The sequence below is a fragment of the Canis lupus genome, chromosome 33, assembly GCF_048164855.1.
Source record: "Canis lupus baileyi chromosome 33, mCanLup2.hap1, whole genome shotgun sequence".
Classification (NCBI taxonomy): domain Eukaryota; kingdom Metazoa; phylum Chordata; class Mammalia; order Carnivora; family Canidae; genus Canis; species Canis lupus.
The window spans coordinates 281,423-301,465 of NC_132870.1; the positions used below are offsets into that span (position 1 = coordinate 281,423).

The window sequence follows — 20,043 nt, forward strand, 5'->3', positions numbered from 1 at the left end:
CCTGGCTAGCTCAGTCAGTAGAGCACAACTATTAACCTGAGGGTTGTGAGTTTGAGCCCACACAGATGTAGAGATTAATAAAAAGAAATAAACTTCAGAAAAAAATGACTCTAGAATAAAGGCCAAAAGTACGAGAATTCATTTATCACTACTAGTAAAACCAAAAGGCAATCTGTGACATTATGCTTACATTACCAACAATTATGGTTAAAGTTTAAGTTAGCTTAAATATTACCAATTAATGGAAGATAGGATTGAGATGGCGGAGATGGGGAAAACAGACTAACACCATGCTGGAATTTAAATTGAGCAGCTACATACACAGAGACAGAGAGAGAGAGAGAGGCAGAATCAGGCAGAGGGAGAAGCAGGCTCCATATAGAATGAATAATAAAGAAATTAAATTTTTAGATCTACTATAGCAAATAGTTCTCAGAGCAGATGACAAAGACAAGATACAACATGGGGCTGTATACCAAAACATAGAAGTATCAGAATGCACAATCAAAAATTCACTCTTTGAGGAGCCAGGAATGTCCTGACCACCACAATTTATAAAGAGCGATAACCACAGCATCTTTGGGAGCCCTGGGTGGCTCAGCGGTTGAGCGTCTGCCTGTGGCTCAGGACGTGATCCTGGAGACCCAGGATCCAGTCCCAGGATCAAGTCCCACATCAGGCTCCTTGCAGGGAACCTGCTTCTCCCTCTGCCTGTGTCTCTGCCCCCCACCACCCCCCCCCCGTCTCTCATGAATAAATTAAAAAAAAAAAAAGACCTAAGTAAAAAAACAAACAAACAAACAAACAAATAAAACCCCAAAAAAACCCAGCATCTTTAGTCAAGTAGTTCGGGGTCAAGAGATGGTCTTTTTTTTTTTTTTTTTTTTTTTCAGTAGATGGTCTTGATGGGACTTTCACTTACTCCAAGTTACTGATATGTAATTTCATGTCACATTTTGATGGCCATTTCAATGCTTGGAAAAAATAATCAAGATGAAAACTGCCAAGAAGCTGAGACACTATGTCAAAAAAAAAAAAAAAAAAACAAAAAAAAAACACAGGAAACCAAAAGAAAATTACAAAATTTTAAGAATCTACACAAATATTTTTTCAGCACTGTAAAGTTACATGGGCTATATCTTGATTTCTATAAAAATAAGATCTCTAGTAGTAACAGGATGTAGTTCTTTGCCACAAAGAAATTATGTTACCAAAGGCTTTACTAGGACACGGCTTATCTCTACTATTGGAACTCACTCCTTTTCCCCGTCGAGAGCCCCTTACTCAAAAAGCTGAGGTCACACTAGTCAGGCCCAGGCCTTTTCTCATTGAGCCATGGATTCCCAGTCTCAACACCTAACCGCATATTAAAACCGGAACTTTCTGGTACTCCAGAGGTCTTTACCAATCAAAACATCAATGCAGTTTTTTTTTGTTTTTTTTTTTTTTAAAGATTAGAGCAGAAACCTTTAATTTGCTGCAGCAGATCATTGAATGAAAGCATCACAAACAAAATCTAAGTACCAGATGTAGAAATAAATGAAAGGTAGTTGTGGATTAAACCTTTTCTTTCCTCAGGCCCCAAAGTTAAGGAGGCATATTTTGAAGTTCATAAGCTCTTAAAGTGACGAAGCATTACCTGTGCCATGAAAATAAAAGCATATATTTGTATTACGTTTTAAAGTTTAAGTAGTAACATACATGCTCCTTTGTCTCCTTGAAATAGGATATTTAGCTTCATTCAGAGAAAAGGAAACTGATGGTTAGAGAGCCTAAGTAAAAGAGTTTAAAAGGTCTCTCATAATTAAGAGAGAGGATTTGAAATCAGGTCTCCTGTTTCTAGTGTTATTTTCATTACACCTGGCTAAGAACAGCCACTTTAGAAGAACAGCTACAGGTGCAAGATTATAAAAACCTTTTGAAGTCTAACTGCTAGTTTGATACTGTCAGGGAGTGAAAAAGGAGAGGGCAGTAATAGAATACAAAAAAAAATCCAAGAGTCAACCCAAATTATCTACAATGATGTACCAAAATAAGGAAAACTACCTAGAAATTAAAAGATATGAATAAACTGAGGATATGAACAGCAATCAAGAAATGGATTCTATTGCTTCTGAAGCCAGTCCAGAGTTCTGGGAGAAGAATCAATTTGTCTTAGCAACTCTTAAACAAGTGTATACCAATGGAGAGTAATTAAGTCACGTCTGTCGGGATGTCTGGGTGGCTGAGCGGTTAAGCATCTGCCTTTGGCTCAGGGCATGATCCTGGAGTCCCTGGATCGAGTCCCACATCGGGCTCCCTGCATGGAGCTTGCTCCTCCCTCTGCCTGATTCTGCCTCTCTCTCTCTCTGTCTCTGTGTCTCTCATGAATACATAAATAAACTAAAAAAAAAAAAAAAAAGTCATGTTTGTCGATCAAATTCTATTGAATTTAAATTCAGAAGCAACCCTTATGTTCATACCTATCAAACTCAGACTTGAAAAAGGATTATTGGGCAGCCCGGTAGCTCAGCAGTTTAGCACCACCTTCAGCCCAGGGCATGATCATGGAGATTCGGGATCAAGTCCCACGTCAGGCTCCCTGCATGGAGCATGCTTCTCTCTCTGCCTGTGTCTCTGCCTCTCTTTCTCTATGTCTCTCACGAATAAATAAATAAAATCTTAAAAAAAAAAAAAAAAAAGAAAAGGGATTATTTCCCACCTCTGTATCAATTCAGCATAAAAGGTGGGAAGTCGTTTTTTTTTTTTTTTTAAAGATTTTATTTATTTATTCATGAGACACACACACAGAGAAAGAGTTAGAGACACAGGCAGAGGGAGAAGCAGGCTCCATGCAGGGAGCCCGACGTGGGACTTGATCCCGGGTCTCCAGGATCACACCCCGGGCCAAAGGCGGCGTAAACCACTGAGCCACCTGGGCTGCCCCCCCCCCTTTTTTTTTTAAGATTTTTAAATTTTATTCATGAGAGACAGAGAGAGAGAGAGGCAGACACACAGGCAGAGGGAGAAGCAGGCTCCCAGTGGGAAGCCCCATGTGGGACTCCATTCGGATCCCGGGCTCAACCGCTGAGCCACCGAGGTTCCCAAATGTGGGAAATCTTAAAGAAACTTAAGAGAATGAATATTCAATCCTGATACTGGGTAATCAGTAGCAATAATTTCACAGGATAAGAAAACTGTTAAGACTCTAAACATACAGGGGCGCCTGGGTGGCTCAGTGGTTGAGAGTCTGCTTTTGGCTCAGGGCTGATCCTGGGATCTGGAATCGTGTCCCTCATTGGGCTCCCTCCATGGAGCCTGCTTCTCCCTCTGCCTATATCTCTGCCTCTCATGAATAAATAAATCCTTAAAAAAAATCCAAACATGCAATTAGTATTCACAGATTTTCAACAACTGATATCAAAATTTTCATTTTGATCTCTCCTAAGTAAAATATGGACAATGAGTATTTCCTGCTACCAACAGTGCCAATATTACTGAAACTCAAGAATCAATTGGTCAGCTACTAATGAACACTAAATTAAGCTATCAAATTATCTAAAGACTTTTTTCCTTCCCCTTTCTTCTACTTCTAATCCCTAAACTCCCCACAAATACTGATTCACTCTTAAGACTTGTTCACTACTGACTAATATTTCAATCCAAATATTTAAAAACTTGAACCATAACGACTCTTAATAATCCAATTGAAGTTCTTATCCTCCCAATTCCTTGATAGCCTTTCAGAATCCAACTTCTAAGGATTAAATCATAACACAGGAATACACATGACCAATCCCCCAAATTTAAGAAAACAGGAAGGTGATATCACCAAAGAAACTACACATAATCCAGTTCTAAGGAGTTCAAACTAATCATACCGTGTATCTGTTAATAAAGACCAGGAATTTTGGACATCAAAAGGACCACTGGATACTAACAGGGCCAAGTGTTTACTTAGAAACTTTGTTCACATGCCTAAGGCTAAATTAACTGCCAAATATGGAACTAGAGAAGGAATTCTCTTTTTCTTTCCCTCTAACCTATGGGGCTCCCTTACTGCAGCTGATGGTTCACGGATGCAGGTACAGGTAATGCTAACATTTGGAGGGCTAGAACGGTATGTGGAGCTTTGAATCTAAAAACAATATTTTGACCCAAACTGAAATCTTAACTTGCAGGAGAGGTCAATTTTGCTATCAATCCAGCTTCAGTGCACGAGTTTTGCTGCTGTTGTTTTTAAAGGCAGCAAAGACACCTACCTTTGGGAAAAAAAAAAAAAAAAATCTGTTAAGAAGTTAGGTATGCCTTGGGGGAAAAACTGATCTATGCGGAAAACTGTAGATGCAAATCTGAATTCGCTCCAAAGCGGCACAGAGCCATCTTTAAAAATCTGCTTTTAAAGACGCAGATAAGATTCGATCAGATTCGACAAACAAAAATCAACACAATCTAGGGAAGCTTATGTTCCTCTCATTGACTATCTTTCCCACTCCCCACTCAAAAAAAAAAAAAAAAAAAGCGGGGGGAAGAGGAAGAAACCCATTTCCCAAAGCACTGAAACATCTTTGCTCTCCCTAGGTCAATAAAGGATCGTCTGCCTAAAATAGCGGAAAGAAGGTAGGTGTTCGTTTCACGTAGCCCGGGTTTCTCAACACTCCAGGCATAAGCCCGACGGGGTTGTCCAAGAACGTGGAACACCAGGTACCGGGTGAGCGAAGCTGCGGCTGCCTTCAAACCCGGATTCCGCTTCGGTGCACAGAAATGGTGCCCGGAGGCCGCTACTTTCGCATCTGCGTCGCTTCTGCCTCCGCCGACAGAGCCTCTTTTCCCCTCCCCCACGGGCGGGGCGGCGGCGGCCTCCCGCTCCCTCGGACCCGGGAGGGAGACACGAAGGCGACTCAGCGACGAGGCTGCGCGTGGCTCCCACCCTAAACCATCGCCCTCGGAAGCCCTACTGCTCCGCGTCCCCGTACTGGCCTCCCCCGGCGCCTGGGAGCTGCTGCGCTCCCGGTCCCGCTCCCCTTCCAGGCCGCCACCTCATCTCCAACAAACCCGGGCCCCACCTGTGCCCTCCGGAACGTCCGTCCACAGGACGCGCGCCGGCCACCTCCCCTCCCGCGCGGCCTTCCATCCCGCACCTGAGAGGAAAGGCTCGGCTTCTTTCACGCACACTCGGCGGCGCGGCAGCCGACAAGAACAATGTCTCTTCGCCGCGACACTCCGACTCCAGGGCTCACTCCCAGGACGGTTGCCCCGAGCCGGGCGCGCGAGTGTCCCCTTCCGACCCCGCTCCGACCTCCCGCCCGGCCCCGCACACACCTCCAACCAGCAGCGGCGCGGGGACGTCGCGCGGGGTCACCAGGGGAGCCGCCGAGGACCGGCTGCAGCGGATTCTTCTCGCTCGCCGCCCCCTCCCTCCGACGAACCGCAAGCCTCGGCAGCCGGGGAGCCGCGAGCCCGTTTCCCCTACAACCACCTCTTCACAGGCGCCAGGCGCTGCGGCGAGCGACTAGGAACACGGACGTCCCGCCCCCTTTGCCGCCGCCCCCTCTTATTGTTTTACCCCTGCCGACAGGGCCGGGGAACCCCCCAGCACGGCGCCGGCCAATCGCGCATCTCCTCCACGCCTGGGGCCCAACCTTCTCGCGTCTCTTGCGGAGCATGCGCAGTGCGCCGCCGCGCTCACGTACGCTCGCGCCCGGAACGCCGGGGAACCGGAACCGGCCTGAGGCCGCGGCGAGGCCGCTGACCTGACGTCACAAGGCGGCGGCGTTGCTCCTGTGCTGCGGCCCTGGCCTCGCCGCCGTGCGAGATCGCGTCCGAGCGGGAACTGGTGGGCCGCGCAGCTGTGCCTTTTGCGGCATTTTTGGAGAGCGATGTGTCTGGTCCCTCCGGATTATTGATGTTAAAAGGGAGGGAATTTAGCCATTTTCTCTCGAACTCGGTGTCTGCAGGTTGCTGCTCTAGACCGTAAGCAGCCGGTGGTTTCAGCTCTTTGCACCCCAGACTCACTTACGTTATTGACCCATCTTGGGAAATGGAGGTTTTAAACTCCACTGAGAAGGTTAAGTTCACTCTGATGGCCCAAAGCAGGATACGTCACGGAGCCTACTAGGCGGAAGGCCCCGGGATGCAGAAAAATACGATGTGGCCTGCACGGGGCGGGGGCGGGGGCGGGGGCGGGTGGAATCCACTTCTTTGTGCGCCTGTTCTGCGTTTAGGTGTTGCTAAATACATACTAAGCGTTTTACACATTAAGGACGCTAAAAGGCTGAAATCCCAGGACATACCAGGATTAAAGCCCTGTCCTAGATCCAGGCCCAGACCAGGCCCCAGGGCATAGCTGGGAAATCAGTCGACACTGACACTCGTGACCTTGATTCGTGGAAAAAGCCAAATATTATAGTCAAGGAAGCCACTTTGCACCTTAGTGCTGGCAATGTTTCTCAAAAGCATATCGAGGCAGCAGAGGCACTTTTGGAAAGAAGGGCTGAGAAAATGATGAAAGGAATGAAAGGGCAATTAGAAAAGGAAAGAACACATTTATTACGTGCCCATGTATCAGACATAATGCGGGAATAGATGTTTCATCAGTTTGCTTGACATCATCTAAGAGAAATTTTAAAGTATTTTCCACATATGAAAACCAAGGTTTGCAGAGGCACTGCCAACATCCGAACCTCCAAAACTACATTTTTACCTTTGTTTGCTTAATCATTTTGTTACATGAAAACTATCTGAGCAGACCATGACTTTTAGGAGATGAACTTTGACATGCTTTTTTCCTTTAAAGCATGCATGCAGATCGCCCTTTTAAGTCTAATTACTTCAGTACCAGGCACTCTTCCAATTACTTTATGTAATTTCTTAAGCATGGCATTAACCCTATAGAGTAGTTACTATTTTATGTCCATTTTACAGATGAGGAAGCTGAAGTTTACATCAAATAACTTGCCAAGGTCACACAGCTACTGTTGGGGGGAGCTAAGATTCAAACACAAGCAGTCTGTCATCACACTCCACGCCCTTCACCCCAAGCTGTAAAATACTCTCACTAAATTAACAGCCACGATTTATTTATCTCCTCTTACTGCTGATGGACATTTTGATTGTTTCCAGTTTGGGGTTCTTATTCACAACCACTGTTATTCTTCCCGATAACGTATCCTGGTGCACAAAGCACAAAAGTTTCTCTAGAGCTATGGTTCTCAGAAATTAACCTACCTCAAAATCACCTGGAATGCTTGTTAAAACAGATTGCGGAGCCCCACTCCCAGGGGTTCTGATTCATCAAGTCTGTGTTGAGGCCTGAGAATTTACATTTCTAACAAGTTCCCAGGTAATGCTATTGCTGTTCTCCTAACCACTGACTGGGGGAGCTGACTGGCTTGTTCAGTGGAGCATGCAACTCTTGATGTCAGGGTTGTGAGTTCAAGCCCCACATTAGGTGTAGAGATTACTTAAAAATAAAAATCTTAAAAAACAGAAAAACCCAACTGGCCTACAGCATGGGTTGGCAAACTTACACTGTAAAGGACAAGAGAATGAATATTATAAGTTTTGAAGGCCACAAATTCTTTGTTACATATCCCACCCACCTCCTTTTAAAATCCTTTAAAAATGTAAAGAAACAGGGGTAACTGGGTGACTCAGTCAGTTGAGCATCTGACTTCTGGTTTCAGTTCAGGTCATGAAATCAGGGTTGTGAGATCAAGGCCTTCCTTGGGCTCCACACTCAGCTAGGAATCTGCTTGAGATTGTCTCCCTCTGCCCCTCCCTCCACTCAGTGTGAGCTCTCTCGCTCAAATAAATCTTAAAAAAAAAAAAAAAAAAAAAAAAGATTCTCTCTTTGCCCCTCTCCTCCTTGTGCTCTCCCTCAAAAAACAAAAACGAAAAAGTAAGAAACAGTTTTCACTTAGCTTTAGGGCTATCCAAAAACATACCTCAGGCAACCCCTGCTCTAGGATAAATACCAATAAGTGAGTTACTGGGGGAAAAGATTTGGCTATCTTCAATTTTAGTAAAAAGCCATAAACATTTCCTTTTTCAAATATTTCATTTATTCATGAGAGACACGGAGAGAGAAAGCAGAGACACAGGCTGAGGGAGAAGTAGGTTCCCTGTAGGGAGCCCGATGCAGGACTCCATCCCAGGACCCAGGATCACACCCTGAGCCAAAGGTAGATGCTCAACCCCTGAGCCACCCAGGTGCCTTTTAAACTGTTTTCCTATGTGGTAATTTTTACTTCCTAAATATCAAGTCTGTGCCCTTGGAATGCCTCTCTACACTTACAGCCTCTGCCCAGGTTCAGGCCCCTTTCATCTTTCCAGAAGAACTACAGTAGCCTCCTAATGTCCCTGCTCTTCAAATACAGGATCCATGAAACACCCTCTCCCCTAATAGACTGTAAGGCAAAGAAACCGGTATGAATTGAATTCATTCAATGGCTCAAGCCACAAACTTTTAAATTACCCTTGACTCACACCACATAATCATTGGTAACTTCTATTCCCTCTGCCTTCAATACTTAACCTGGATTAAACATTTCTCATCACTATTACTACTATTATCATAGTCCAGGCCACCATTGCCTACTGCAACAGCCTTCCACCACTTGGTCTTGATGCTTCCATTCTTATCCTACTACAGTCTAGTCTCACAGGCACAGAAACCAGATCCTTTATAGCTATGACCAGATGACATATTCAAAACCTTCCAAAAGCAACACAACAAAATCTCAAGTCCCAACTGGCCTCCAAGGCCTACTCAATCTAGTTCTTATTTACTTCCCTCTTTTCTTACCACTTTTTCTCTTACACACTCACTCTTCATTTGACACTTCAGGCCTATTTCCTGTTCCAGGGGAGATCCTAGGATGCGAAGCTTTATCAAAAGTCTGTGAAAAATCAGGGCAGCCTGGGTGGCTCAGGCAGTTTAGCACCTGCCTTTAGCCCAGGACGTGATCCTGGAGTCCTGGGATCGAGTCCCACATCGGGCTCCCTGCAGAGCCTGCTTCTCCCTCTGCCTGTGTCTCTGCCTCTCTCTCTATGTGTCTCTCATGAATAAATAAATAAAATCTTAAGAAATTAAAAAAAAAAGCAAAAGTCTGTGAAAAATCAAAGTAAATTGCACCTATTGATTTTTCTAAGTACTACTACCAAAACAGCTTATTCAAGCATTCTAAAGGTGAATTAAGTATGATTCCCTTACACAAACTATCTTTCTTAGAATTTCAGTTAACCAAATACTGCTTAAACAGTCTACTAGTTTTTCCAAGCTGTGTCCTGTGGTTATTTTGTGTTCTCTTTATATTCTTCAGTTCCTAGATTCTCTTCTAGATTTCGTTTTAAGTCAAATAGTAATCTACAGGGTGCCTGGGTGGTTTAGTCAGTTGAGCGTCCAACTCTTGGTTTTGGCTCATGGGTCATGATCTCATGACATCAAGCCTCCTGTCAGGCTCTGCACTTGGCAGGGAATCTCTTTGAGATTCTTTCTCTCTCTCCCTCTGCTCCTCTTCCCACTTGCACTCACACTATCTCTTTCTCTCTAAAATAAATAAAATCTAATATAATACACACACATACACATATGTTTAAATGGCAATCTACAAGTTGCCTTGCAGAGTGTCCACTTAATTAACATACAGGATTCTTTAAAACTCCTGGAATTCATTCATTCAGTAGCCACCATTGAGTGCCAATATATCAAGCAGAGCACTAGGCTCAAGATGAGGCAAAAATAAATGAAACACAGTGTCTTCAGGGAATTGGGAGAAGGAGGGAGGGAGGGGGAGAAAAGAGAGCAAGAGGAGGAAAGAGAGAAAAATAGAAAAAGATGGATAGAGATGTAGTAAAAAAGAGAGACTCAAACAAAGTCAGTAGGGAAACAATGACCACCGAGGGTACTGTTAAGTGATACTGCACTAGGGATAAACAGCACTGTGTACTTCTTCACAACACTGAATTTTTGAATTTATTATTTAATATCTGATGTTTTCCTGCTTGTATACACACATACCCTGTAAGTTCCACGAGTGAAGATCTCATTTGCCTCTCCCATCCAGCATTTGGTACTGGCACAATAAAAGTACTGCCCTAAATGTCTCTATGAACTGGCTGAGTGACCATTTAAGAGCAGACAGAGGGCACAACAGTCTTTTTCCTGGGCACCTTGTATTTGTGATGTTTTTGCCCTAACTTATAAAACAGTGTATGACTTATAGGTTTCTGTTTTTTCTTGATGAATAATAATAAATTTAAGACTGTAGGGCAGCCCCAGTAGCTCAGCAGTTTAGTGCCACCTTTGGCCCAAGGCATGATCCTGGAGACCAGGGATCAAGTCCCACATCGGGCTTCCTGCATGGAGCCTGCTTCTCCCTCTGCCTATGTCTCTGCCTCTCTCTCTCTCTGTGTCTGTCATGAATAAATAAATAAAATCATAAATAAATAAATAAATAAATAAATAAATAAATAAATAAATAAATAAAATTAGGACTGTAGATTTTTCCTTTGCTAATAGTTTAGGCCATAGCCAATAGTTCACATTTACTGCTTTGATTCAGTTATTGTTTAGAGAGAAGTAATTGAGAACATCTAAATAATTTTAATTTCTAAATTTTAAGTTTTACTTGTTTTAGTCTGTGAGTATGGCATGTATATTTTTGTGCTTTGTGGAATTGTTGAGAATTTTCTTCATGGCCTAACAAGGTACAAGTTTTGCAAGTTGTCTATTAAACTCTAGTCTATTGAAGTCAACTTCTTTTACTGTCCCTTAATTTCTTTTTCTCTTCTTGGCAGTTTTTACAATATATTTTTAACTTTTTATTTTGAAATTATTTCACAGATCCTGAAAAATTGCAAAAATAGTAAATGAATTCCCTATGCCCTTCACTTATATTCCTCAAATGTTAATTTTTACTACATTTGTTTTATCATTCTCATCAGTTGTCTCTCTCCTTCCATCTCTCTCACTCTCTTCGCATCTTTGCTCACCTCCTATAGGCTGTCAATTTCCTGAGGACACTACTTTGCAATCGTTTCTGCTTCATTCCATGTCTAGTACTATGCTTGATACATTGGTATTCGATGGTAGCTACTGAATGAACAAATCCAAGAGTTCTGAAGAAAACTGTAAGTGGTTATTATAGTTACTCTGTCAGATAAATCGTAGTTTGTCATATAGCCATTGTCTTTAAAAGACCACCTCTGAACAGATTCTAGTTTAAATTTTTTTTTCTGACATGATGTCCCTTTAAAAGACAAGGACATTCTCTTATATAACTACAATACAATTATCAAAATTGGAAATTAACATTTATACAACACTATAATCTACAGACATTCAAATTCATCAATTGTCCAACTTATACCTTTACAGAAAAAGAAAAAAAAAAAACTGTTCTCTGGTCCAGGATACAATTAAAGATTACAGGGGCACCTGAGTGGTACATTCAGGTAAGCATCCGACTCTTGGCTTTGGCTCAAGTAGCAATCTCAGCATCGTGAGATGGAGCCCTGCATCAGGCTCTGCGGTCAACACAAAGTCCACTTGAGATTTTTCTTCCTCTCCCTTCCCCTCCTGCTCATGCTGTCTCTAAAAAAATTAAATAAATCTTTAAAAAAATTCAGGATTACAAAGCTATTTAGTTGCCATGAAACCTTAGTCTTCTGGAGTCTGGAGTAGTTTCTCAGTCTTTCTTTTCTTTTACGACAATGATATTTTTAGGGTGCAGGACAATTCTTTTGAAGAATGCCCCTGAATTTGGTAGCCTCTTGTTCCCTTAGATTTAGATTGTGTATTTTTGGCAAAAATACCAGAGAAGTACTGTTCTGACTTTCCTAGCTCATCATATCAGGAGGCAACTGATGTCCTTTTGTCCCATAATGATGATGTTTGCTTTCATCACCTGGTTGAGGCAGTCTCCCAGGATTCTCCACTGTACAGTTACTATTTGTAATTAATAAGTGTCTTGTGTATGATCCTACTTTGAGATTATGTACATATCCCATTTTTCATCATCCTTTGATCACACCAGTTTTAGCATCCATTGATGATTCCTGGCTAAATCAATTTTTGTTATGGTGGCTGCCAAATTGTGACTTTTCTAATTCCATCATTCTTTCTACATTTATTAGTTGCAGTTGTACTATAATGAAGACCTTTCCTTCTTTCCTATTTTTTTTTATGATTTTTTTTAAGATTGTATTTATTTATTCATGAGACACAGAGAGAGAGAGAGAGAGAGAGAGAGAGAGAAGCAGAGACACAGGCAGAGGGAGAAGCAGGCTCTACACAGGGAGCCTGACAAAGGACTTGATCCCTGGTCTCCAGGATCATGCTGGCTAAAGGTGGCACTAAACTGCTAAGCCACCTGGGCTATCCAATTATTTTATTTCTATCACCCTGAACTCATGGATTCCTATTTTATAATTCAATATTATCAACATTCATCCTGATGCTCACATTGTCCCCAGTTTGGCCAGGGGAAGCCCTAAGCATTAAACATGTCCATTTGACATTATTTAGCATATAAAAATGAAGAAATACTATTTTTTCAAAAAGTGAAAATGGCAAAAAAAAAGTGAAAATAGCTTAAGACAGTGGCAAAGAACGTGATGATTAACTAGATATGGGGAGTAAGGGAGAAGTCTAACATAGGACATTTTGCTGTTTATTTCTGGGTGACAAGAAGGGCTATAGGTAATACTCACTGCGAAGTGAATACAGACTTCAGTGAATGTTCTTCCAAATATTTTTCTATCTTCTTCTTTTTTTTTTTTTAGATTTAATTTGTTTGAGAGAGAGAGGGAGAGCAAGCATGGGGGAAGGGCAGAGGGAAGACAAGCAGACTCCCTGCTGAGCATGGAGCCCAAGGTAGAGGTGGATCCCACCACCCTGAGATCATGACCTAAGCCAATATTAAGAGTTGGACACTTAACCAACTGAGCCACCCAGGCACCCCTCTATCCATATTCCTATATAAAATAATATACTAAATTTATTCAATACTGAATGCCACCGTAGGTCTTCTCTGAACACTGAATTAAGAGGAAACCCTTCAACTCTCCATCTCTCACCCTGCTCTATTTCTGTTCATAGCACTTCTTGGCACCTGACATGTATCATTTGTTGGGATTTTAAAAACTCTTGGCCTCGCCAATAAACTTTGGTTCCATAAGGGCTCATATTTGGTCTGTTTTGTTCAAAGATGTATCTCTGCCACAAAGGAAACATTAAAAAATAATTGGTGAATAAATAAATGTGTGTATATGTTTGTGATATATATACTTGTATGGAAAAATAGAAAGATGGAGAGAAATGGGATAATTAAACATTCTATTACAGGATACTACTTTTTTCTTAACAGTAAAACTTGGCGGGACACCTGGGTAGCTCAGCCATTGAGCTTTTGGCTTAAGTCGTGATCCTGTAGTCCTGGGATCGAGTCCCACATCGGGCTCCCTGCATGGAGCCTGCTTCTCCCTCTGCCTATGACTCTGCCCGTCTCACTGTGTCTCTCATGAATAAATAAATAAAATCTTAAAAAAAAAAACCAGTATAACTTGGGCATCCTTTTATGTTAATACATAGATCTACTTCATTTTTTTCCTAATGGCTACATAGATGAGGAATGACTTTTTAAGCTTAGAAGCAGGAGAAACAATTGAAACAATTATAAAGAAAATTATGAGGATATAACCAAACTAAATATAAGCTATATACTTGTACACTTCCGCCACAAATTTGAGTCAAAGGACTACTAAAATTTGATAAGAAATCCTAAAAAAATTTTGGGAATCCCTGGGTGGCTCAGCGGTTTAGTGTCTGCCTTCGGCCCAAGGCATGATCCTGGAGTCCTGGGATCGAGTCTCATGTCGGGTTCCCTGCATAGAGCCTGCTTCTCCCTCTGCCTGTGTCTTTGCCTCTCTCTCTCCCTGTGTCTTCCATGAATAAATAAATAAAATCTTAAAAAAAAAAAAAAAGAAATCCTAAGAAAATTTTGATAAGAAACCTAATCAAAAAACATGGAAAAGGGGGAGCCTGGGTGGCTCAGTTAGTTAGGTCACTGCCTTCAGCCCAGGTCATGATCCCAAGGTTCTGGGATGGAGCCCTTCATCAGGCTCCTTGCTCAGCTGGGAGCCTGCTTCTGCTTCTCCTTCTTCCTATGACTGCCGCTCTCTGTTTGCACTCTGTCAAATAAATAGAATCATTATAAAAACTATGCAAAGGATGTCCAACTTACAGAAAAAAGTACATAGCATTAAACACATATGAAGAGCTGTTACCATAAATAAATGTAAATATATTTTTTAAGATTTTATTTATTTATTTATGAGAGATACAGAGAGAGAGAGAGGCAGAGACACAGGCAGAGGGAGAAGCAGGCTCCATGCAGGGAGCCTGACATGGGACTTGATCCCAGGTCTCCAGGATCACGCCTCGGCCGAAGAAGGCTGCGTTAAACCGCTGAGCCACCCGGGCTGCCCAAATGTAAATATTTGTAAATGAAAACCTCCAATACGCAAAACCAAACCCCTTTGTATGTTTCTGTTGCAAGTAAATGTTAATTCATCCTTTAAAAAAAGCAATTTGGCAAGATACATAAAAAACTTTAAAATGTTTGTACTTCTTAAGCCAATAATTCCACTTCTAAGTATTTATGCCAAGAAGTTCATTGTGGGGCGCCGGGCTGGCTCAGCTGGTAAAACGTGACTCTTGATCTCAAGGATTGTTGAATTCAAGCTCCTCATTGGGAGTAGAGATTACTTAAAAATAAAATCATAAAAAAATAAGTTCATTGTGGGGATCCCTGGGTGGCTCAGCGGTTTAGCACCTGCCTTTGGCCCAGGATGTGGTCGTGGAGTCCCAGGATCGAGTCCCAGGATCAAGTCCCACGTGGGGCTCCCCGCATGGGGCCTGCTTCTCCCTCTGCCTGTGTCTCTGCCTCTCTCTCTCTATGTCTCTCATGATTAAATAAATAAAAATCTAATAAATAAATAAATAAAAATTGGAGGCATCTCAAATATCCAACAGTGAATGGTTAAATAATTCACATATTATTGACACATCTACATCTAAACCTGTAAGTTTAGATATTCAAAAATATATTTTTATGTCTCCTATTTATGTTTCAATCTTAAACATGTTTATGATGCAATCTTTTTGTTTATGACGCAGTATTAAGTAAAAAAAATATGGCTCAAAATTTTTTAAAGATTTTATTTATTGGATCCCTGGGTGCCGCAGGGTTTGGCACCTGCCTTTGGCCCAGGGCACGATCCCGGAGACCCAGGATCGAGTCCCGTGTCGGGCTCCTGGCAAGGAGCCTGCTTCTCCCTCTGCCTGTGTCTCTGCCTCTCTCTCTGTGTGTGACTATCATAAATAAATTTTAAAAATTAAAAAAAAAAGATTTTATTTATTTATTCATAAGATACACACACACACACACACACAGAGAAAGGCACAGACACAGGCAGAGGGAGAAGCAGGCTCCATTTGATGCAGGGAGCTTGGCGTGGGACTCAATCCAGAGTCCCCAGGACCACATCTGGGCTGAAAGTGGCGCGAAACCGCTGAGCTGCCCAGTACTCAATTAAGGAGGAACATGTTTCATTTTTTTGGTCAGCTTCATGTTTTTCTGTACTTCCTACTTTTTTAATGTCATATGTTACTTTCACAATAAAAAAATATTAAACCATTAAGGTATTGCCTTACTAAGGGAAGATTTTAATTTTTCATTCCTTCAGCTCTGTCTCCCTTTCCTCTCATAACATACAAAGAAACAAATTATGTAATTTGACTAGAAATACCAAATCAAGGCATCAGAAGATACAAGTGGTAAAACAAAAGAAATGAATAAAGAAATCAGACTAATCAGATAAAAATCTACCAATTGATGTTGATGAAGAAAAGATGCAGCCAGACATATGGGATGACTGATACATTTTTTTTTTCTATCAAAAGAAAAAAAGGAGGGGACTGCTGGCTGGCTCAGTTGGTGTACTATGAGACTCTTGATCTTGAGGTTGTAAATTTTCTTGCTTGTTTTTACAGATTTTATTTGTTTATTTGCGAGGGGGAGAGAGAGTGGGGGAGACAGCATGTAAGAGCAGTGGGGAGGGAGAAGCAGACCGCCACTGAGCAGGGCGTGCAACACAGGGCTCAGGCTCAGGGCTCAATCTCAGGACCTGGGATCATGACCTGAGCTGAAGGCAGATGCTTAACCAATTGAGCCACCCAGGTGCCCCTTGGGGTTGTAAATTTGAGCCCCATGTTGGATGCAAAGATTACTTAAAAATCTTTACAAAAAGGAAAGAAAAGAAAAAGAATTGGATCCAATCATGAGCAGGTGCATTTCTAAAAAGAGTAAAATTACTTGTCTGTCATTTAAATTTACAAGGCTTTCCTTTATACCATCTTGACCATTTTCAACCTAACTAGATCTTAAAATTCCATTATTACCATTTTGCTGATGAAGTAGGTTAACAGATGACTTTCCATGCATGTTTCAAGACCACCCCCCCCCACACACACAGAAGTAGGGTTTAAAAGGGAACCCTCTTACACTGTTGGTGGGAATGTGAACTGGTGCAGCCACTCTGGAAAACTGTGTGGAGGTTCCTCAAACAGTTAAAAATATACCTGCCCTACGACCCAGCAATTGCACTGTTGGGGATTTACCCCAAAGATACAAATGCGATGAAACGCCGGGACACCTGCACCCCGATGTTTCTAGCAGCAATGGTCACTATAGCCAAACTGTGGAAGGAGCCTCGGTGTCCAACGAAAGATGAATGGATAAAGAAGATGTGGTTTATGTATACAATGGAATATTACTCAGCTATTAGAAATGACAAATACCCACCATTTGCTTCAACGTGGATGGAACTGGAGGGTATTATGCTGAGTGAAGTAAGTCAGTCGGAGAAGGACAAACATTATATGTTCTCATTCATTTGGGGAATATAAATAATAGTGAAAGGGAAAATAAGGGAAGGGAGAAGAAATGTGTGGGAAATATCAGAAAGGGAGACAGAACGTAAAGACTGCTAACTCTGGGAAACGAACTAGGGGTGGTAGAAGGGGAGGAGGGCGGGGGGTGGGAGTGAATGGGTGACGGGCACTGGGTGTTATTCTGTATGTTAGTAAATTGAACACCAATAAAAAAAAAAAAAAAAAAAAAAAAAAGTAGGGTTTACATAGGACCCCAAAATGTGACTATTAGGCACTGAGGGGTCAAATCCAAATCCTGAAAGGATACTTTTCTTTTTTTTTTTTTTTTAAGATTTATTTATTTATTTATTCATGATAGATCTAGAGAGAGAAAGAGAGAGGCAGAGACACAGAAGGAGGGAGAAGGAGGCTCCATGCAGGGAGCCCGACGCGGGACTCGATCCCGGGACTCCAGGACCGCGCCCTGGGCCAAAGGCCGGCGCCAAACCGCTGAGCCACCCAGGGATCCCCAAGGAGACTTTTCTTGAAAAGCATCTTTACTCATCACAGTTTTAGCCTTCCAACACATATGACATTTAACCTTTTGAGACAGGCATAACAAATGCTTTGGACTGGCTACCAGTTCAGTTAGTAAGGATTATGCTGCCAGCATTAGAGTCTTAGCTTTGGAGCCAGGCTGCCTGGATTTGCATCCTAGCTTCACTTCACCATTTGTTAGATATATTACCTAGGTATCTTACTTCAGGTAGGATGCTTAACTTCTCTGTGCTTCAGTGTTTCTCATCTGTAAAATGGGAACGATAATATTTATCTTATTAGAGTTCTATGAAGATTAAATATTAATACATGTAAAACATTTACAACTGTGCCTGGCACATGGGTAAATGCTCAATAAACCTGAGCGCTTAATGTTTGGTGCTTACAAAAGCATATGCACCAAGTGCTTTCAGCCAATTCCTTCTTCAGTGACTGCTCATTGATTTGCTTGGAAATAAAACTTATATTTGTGGGGATCCCTGGGTGGCGCAGTGGTTTGACACCTGCCTTGGGCCCAGGGCGCGATCCTGGAGACCCGGGATCGAATCCCATGTCAGGCTCCCGGTGCGTGGAGCCTGCTTCTCCCTCTGCCTATGTCTCTCTCTCTCTCTCTCTCTCTCTCTCTGGGACTATCATAAAAAAAAAAAACAAAAAAAAAACAACTTATATTTGTAGAACATTTTACAGTTTTCAAAACACTTTCAAACACAATTCATTTCAATTTCACAAGCAATTCACAAAGTAGGCAAGCTGTACAAGGCTCAAAGTGGCCAATTCAGAGAGAGACCCCAGAATCTCCCAGGTTCCTGCCACTATACCACAACCCACTGTTAAATGATGTACTTCCTCAGCCTTGGAGCAAGCCTTCCTAATTGAAAGCATGTTACCTGGGAATTTCAGGGCTCACTTGGTGCAGCTGGCTCCTTTGCAAAGCTTTCTGATGCAAAGAGAAACCTGCTCCCAGGAGCAAGATGAATCCATTCCTTTTAGAAAGAAATAGGAAAAAGGCTATTATGGCCTGAAGAAAGAATCAAATGTTAATTTCCCCTGTAATCTTTCCATCCATTTGGCCTGAGACAGGTTAGGGTTCAAAGAAATGTTCTTCCTCTCCATTTGATCATTGCGTTAAAGTATGTCACACATCTAAAAAGGTGCATAAAATATTTTGGTGACCTACCTTCCTGTTAAGTATAAAATGTAACAATATGCCTGCAAAAGATGTTAGCTACCTAACTGGTGGGTTTTTTTTTTTTTTTAAGATTTTATTTATTTATTCATGAGAGACAGAGAGAGAGGCAGAGGGAGAGGCAGAGGGAGAAGCAGGATCCATGCAGGGAGCCTGATGTGGGACTCGATCCCGAGTCTCCAGGATCAGGCCTGGGCTGAAGGCAGGCACTAAACCACTGAGCCATCCAGGGATCCCCCGCCTAACTGGTTTTGATCCTACTAATAAAGTCTTCAAGCAGGGGAGATTCTAAATGCTACCAGCTTGGGAGAATAAAGGCTGCAAACTTGAAGGAGGTCCCTTCTTCAGAATTTAGAGATGAGGGGCACCCAGGTGGCTCAGTTGGTTAAGCACCTGCCTTCCACTCAGGTCATGATCCCAGGGTTCTGGGATCAAGCACTACATCAGGCTCCCTGCTTGGCGGGAGCCTGTTTCTCCCTCTCCATCCACCTGCTGCTTCCCCTGCTTGTGTGCGCGCGCGCTCTCTCTCTCTCTGTCAAATAAATAAATAAATAAAATATTTTTTAAAAATTAGATATGAAAATCTCATCAAAAATCAACCCGAAGATGGCTCAGTTGGTTAAGTGCCTGCTTTCGGCTCAGGTCATGATCTCTGGGTCCTGGGATGGGGCCCCATGTTGGGTGCCCTGCTTAGCAGCGAGTCTGCTTCTCCCTCCCCCTTCCCTTGCTTGTGTGTTCTCTTGTTCTCTCGTAAATAACAGATAAAATCTTTAAAATTTTTTTAATTAAATCAATCCAGAGGGGCAACTGGCTAGTTCAGTCATAAGAGCCTATGTCTCTTGATTTCCAGGTCATGAGTTCAAGCCTGATATTGGGTGTAGAGATTCCAAAGTAAATAAACTTAAAAGAAAAAAATCAACCCAAAGAATTAGGTTATGGGATTACAAAAGTAACCTATCTGAATAATGGTTTGTAAATGCTAATGGATTCTATCCAAAGCTCATGAAGCTGTGATGACAGCGAAAATCAACTCAGGCTGGACTGAGTGATCTAAGAGATACAGCGATCCTGGGAAGTACAACTAAAGATAATGTAAATAAGAGAGTCATCTGCCCTGAATTGCCTGGAGTCTAAAAAATGATGACTTTGGAAGGAGGCAAAATTTCACCAGTGTTTATCTCACACTGTCCAGGGTAGGTTATACTTGGCAGACATGAATATTCTAGTCATTACAAGGTTACAAGGTCTGTTTACTTTTTCAAGCCTTATAGTCTGGATACAAGATGCCTTGAGGTCATCCAATTCTCTCCTCTTTGAATTGATGCTGAACAAGCACTCTGACCCAGAAGAGGGGCCCTGGTCAACACACAATCAATTTATTGAA

At 42.2% G+C, this 20,043-nt stretch overlaps 2 protein-coding genes across 5 annotated transcripts in view; one reads left to right on the forward strand and one right to left on the reverse strand.

Moving 5' to 3' along the window:
- G3BP2 (G3BP stress granule assembly factor 2) overlaps positions 1 to 20,043 on the reverse strand; it is an 87,006-nt gene that overhangs the window by 28,304 nt on the left and 38,659 nt on the right. For 2 of the 4 annotated variants that reach the window (XM_072810630.1, XM_072810627.1), the window contains exon 1: positions 5,302 to 5,611. The exons of 1 other annotated variant lie outside the window; for it this stretch is intronic. The gene's annotated coding sequence lies outside the window, so the exon portion shown is untranslated. Of the gene's footprint in view, positions 1 to 5,301; positions 5,612 to 17,663; positions 17,721 to 18,360; positions 18,457 to 20,043 lie in introns of those variants that run through there. One more of the 4 variants, XM_072810628.1, reaches the window with a different exon arrangement.
- LOC140623543 (uncharacterized) lies at positions 3,768 to 13,969 on the forward strand. Its single transcript, XM_072810011.1, has 3 exons — positions 3,768 to 3,801; positions 4,650 to 5,952; positions 6,904 to 13,969. The coding sequence occupies exons 1-2, from the start codon at positions 3,768 to 3,770 to the stop codon at positions 5,729 to 5,731; spliced, it is 1,116 nt and encodes a 371-aa protein (XP_072666112.1). The 3' UTR covers positions 5,732 to 5,952; positions 6,904 to 13,969.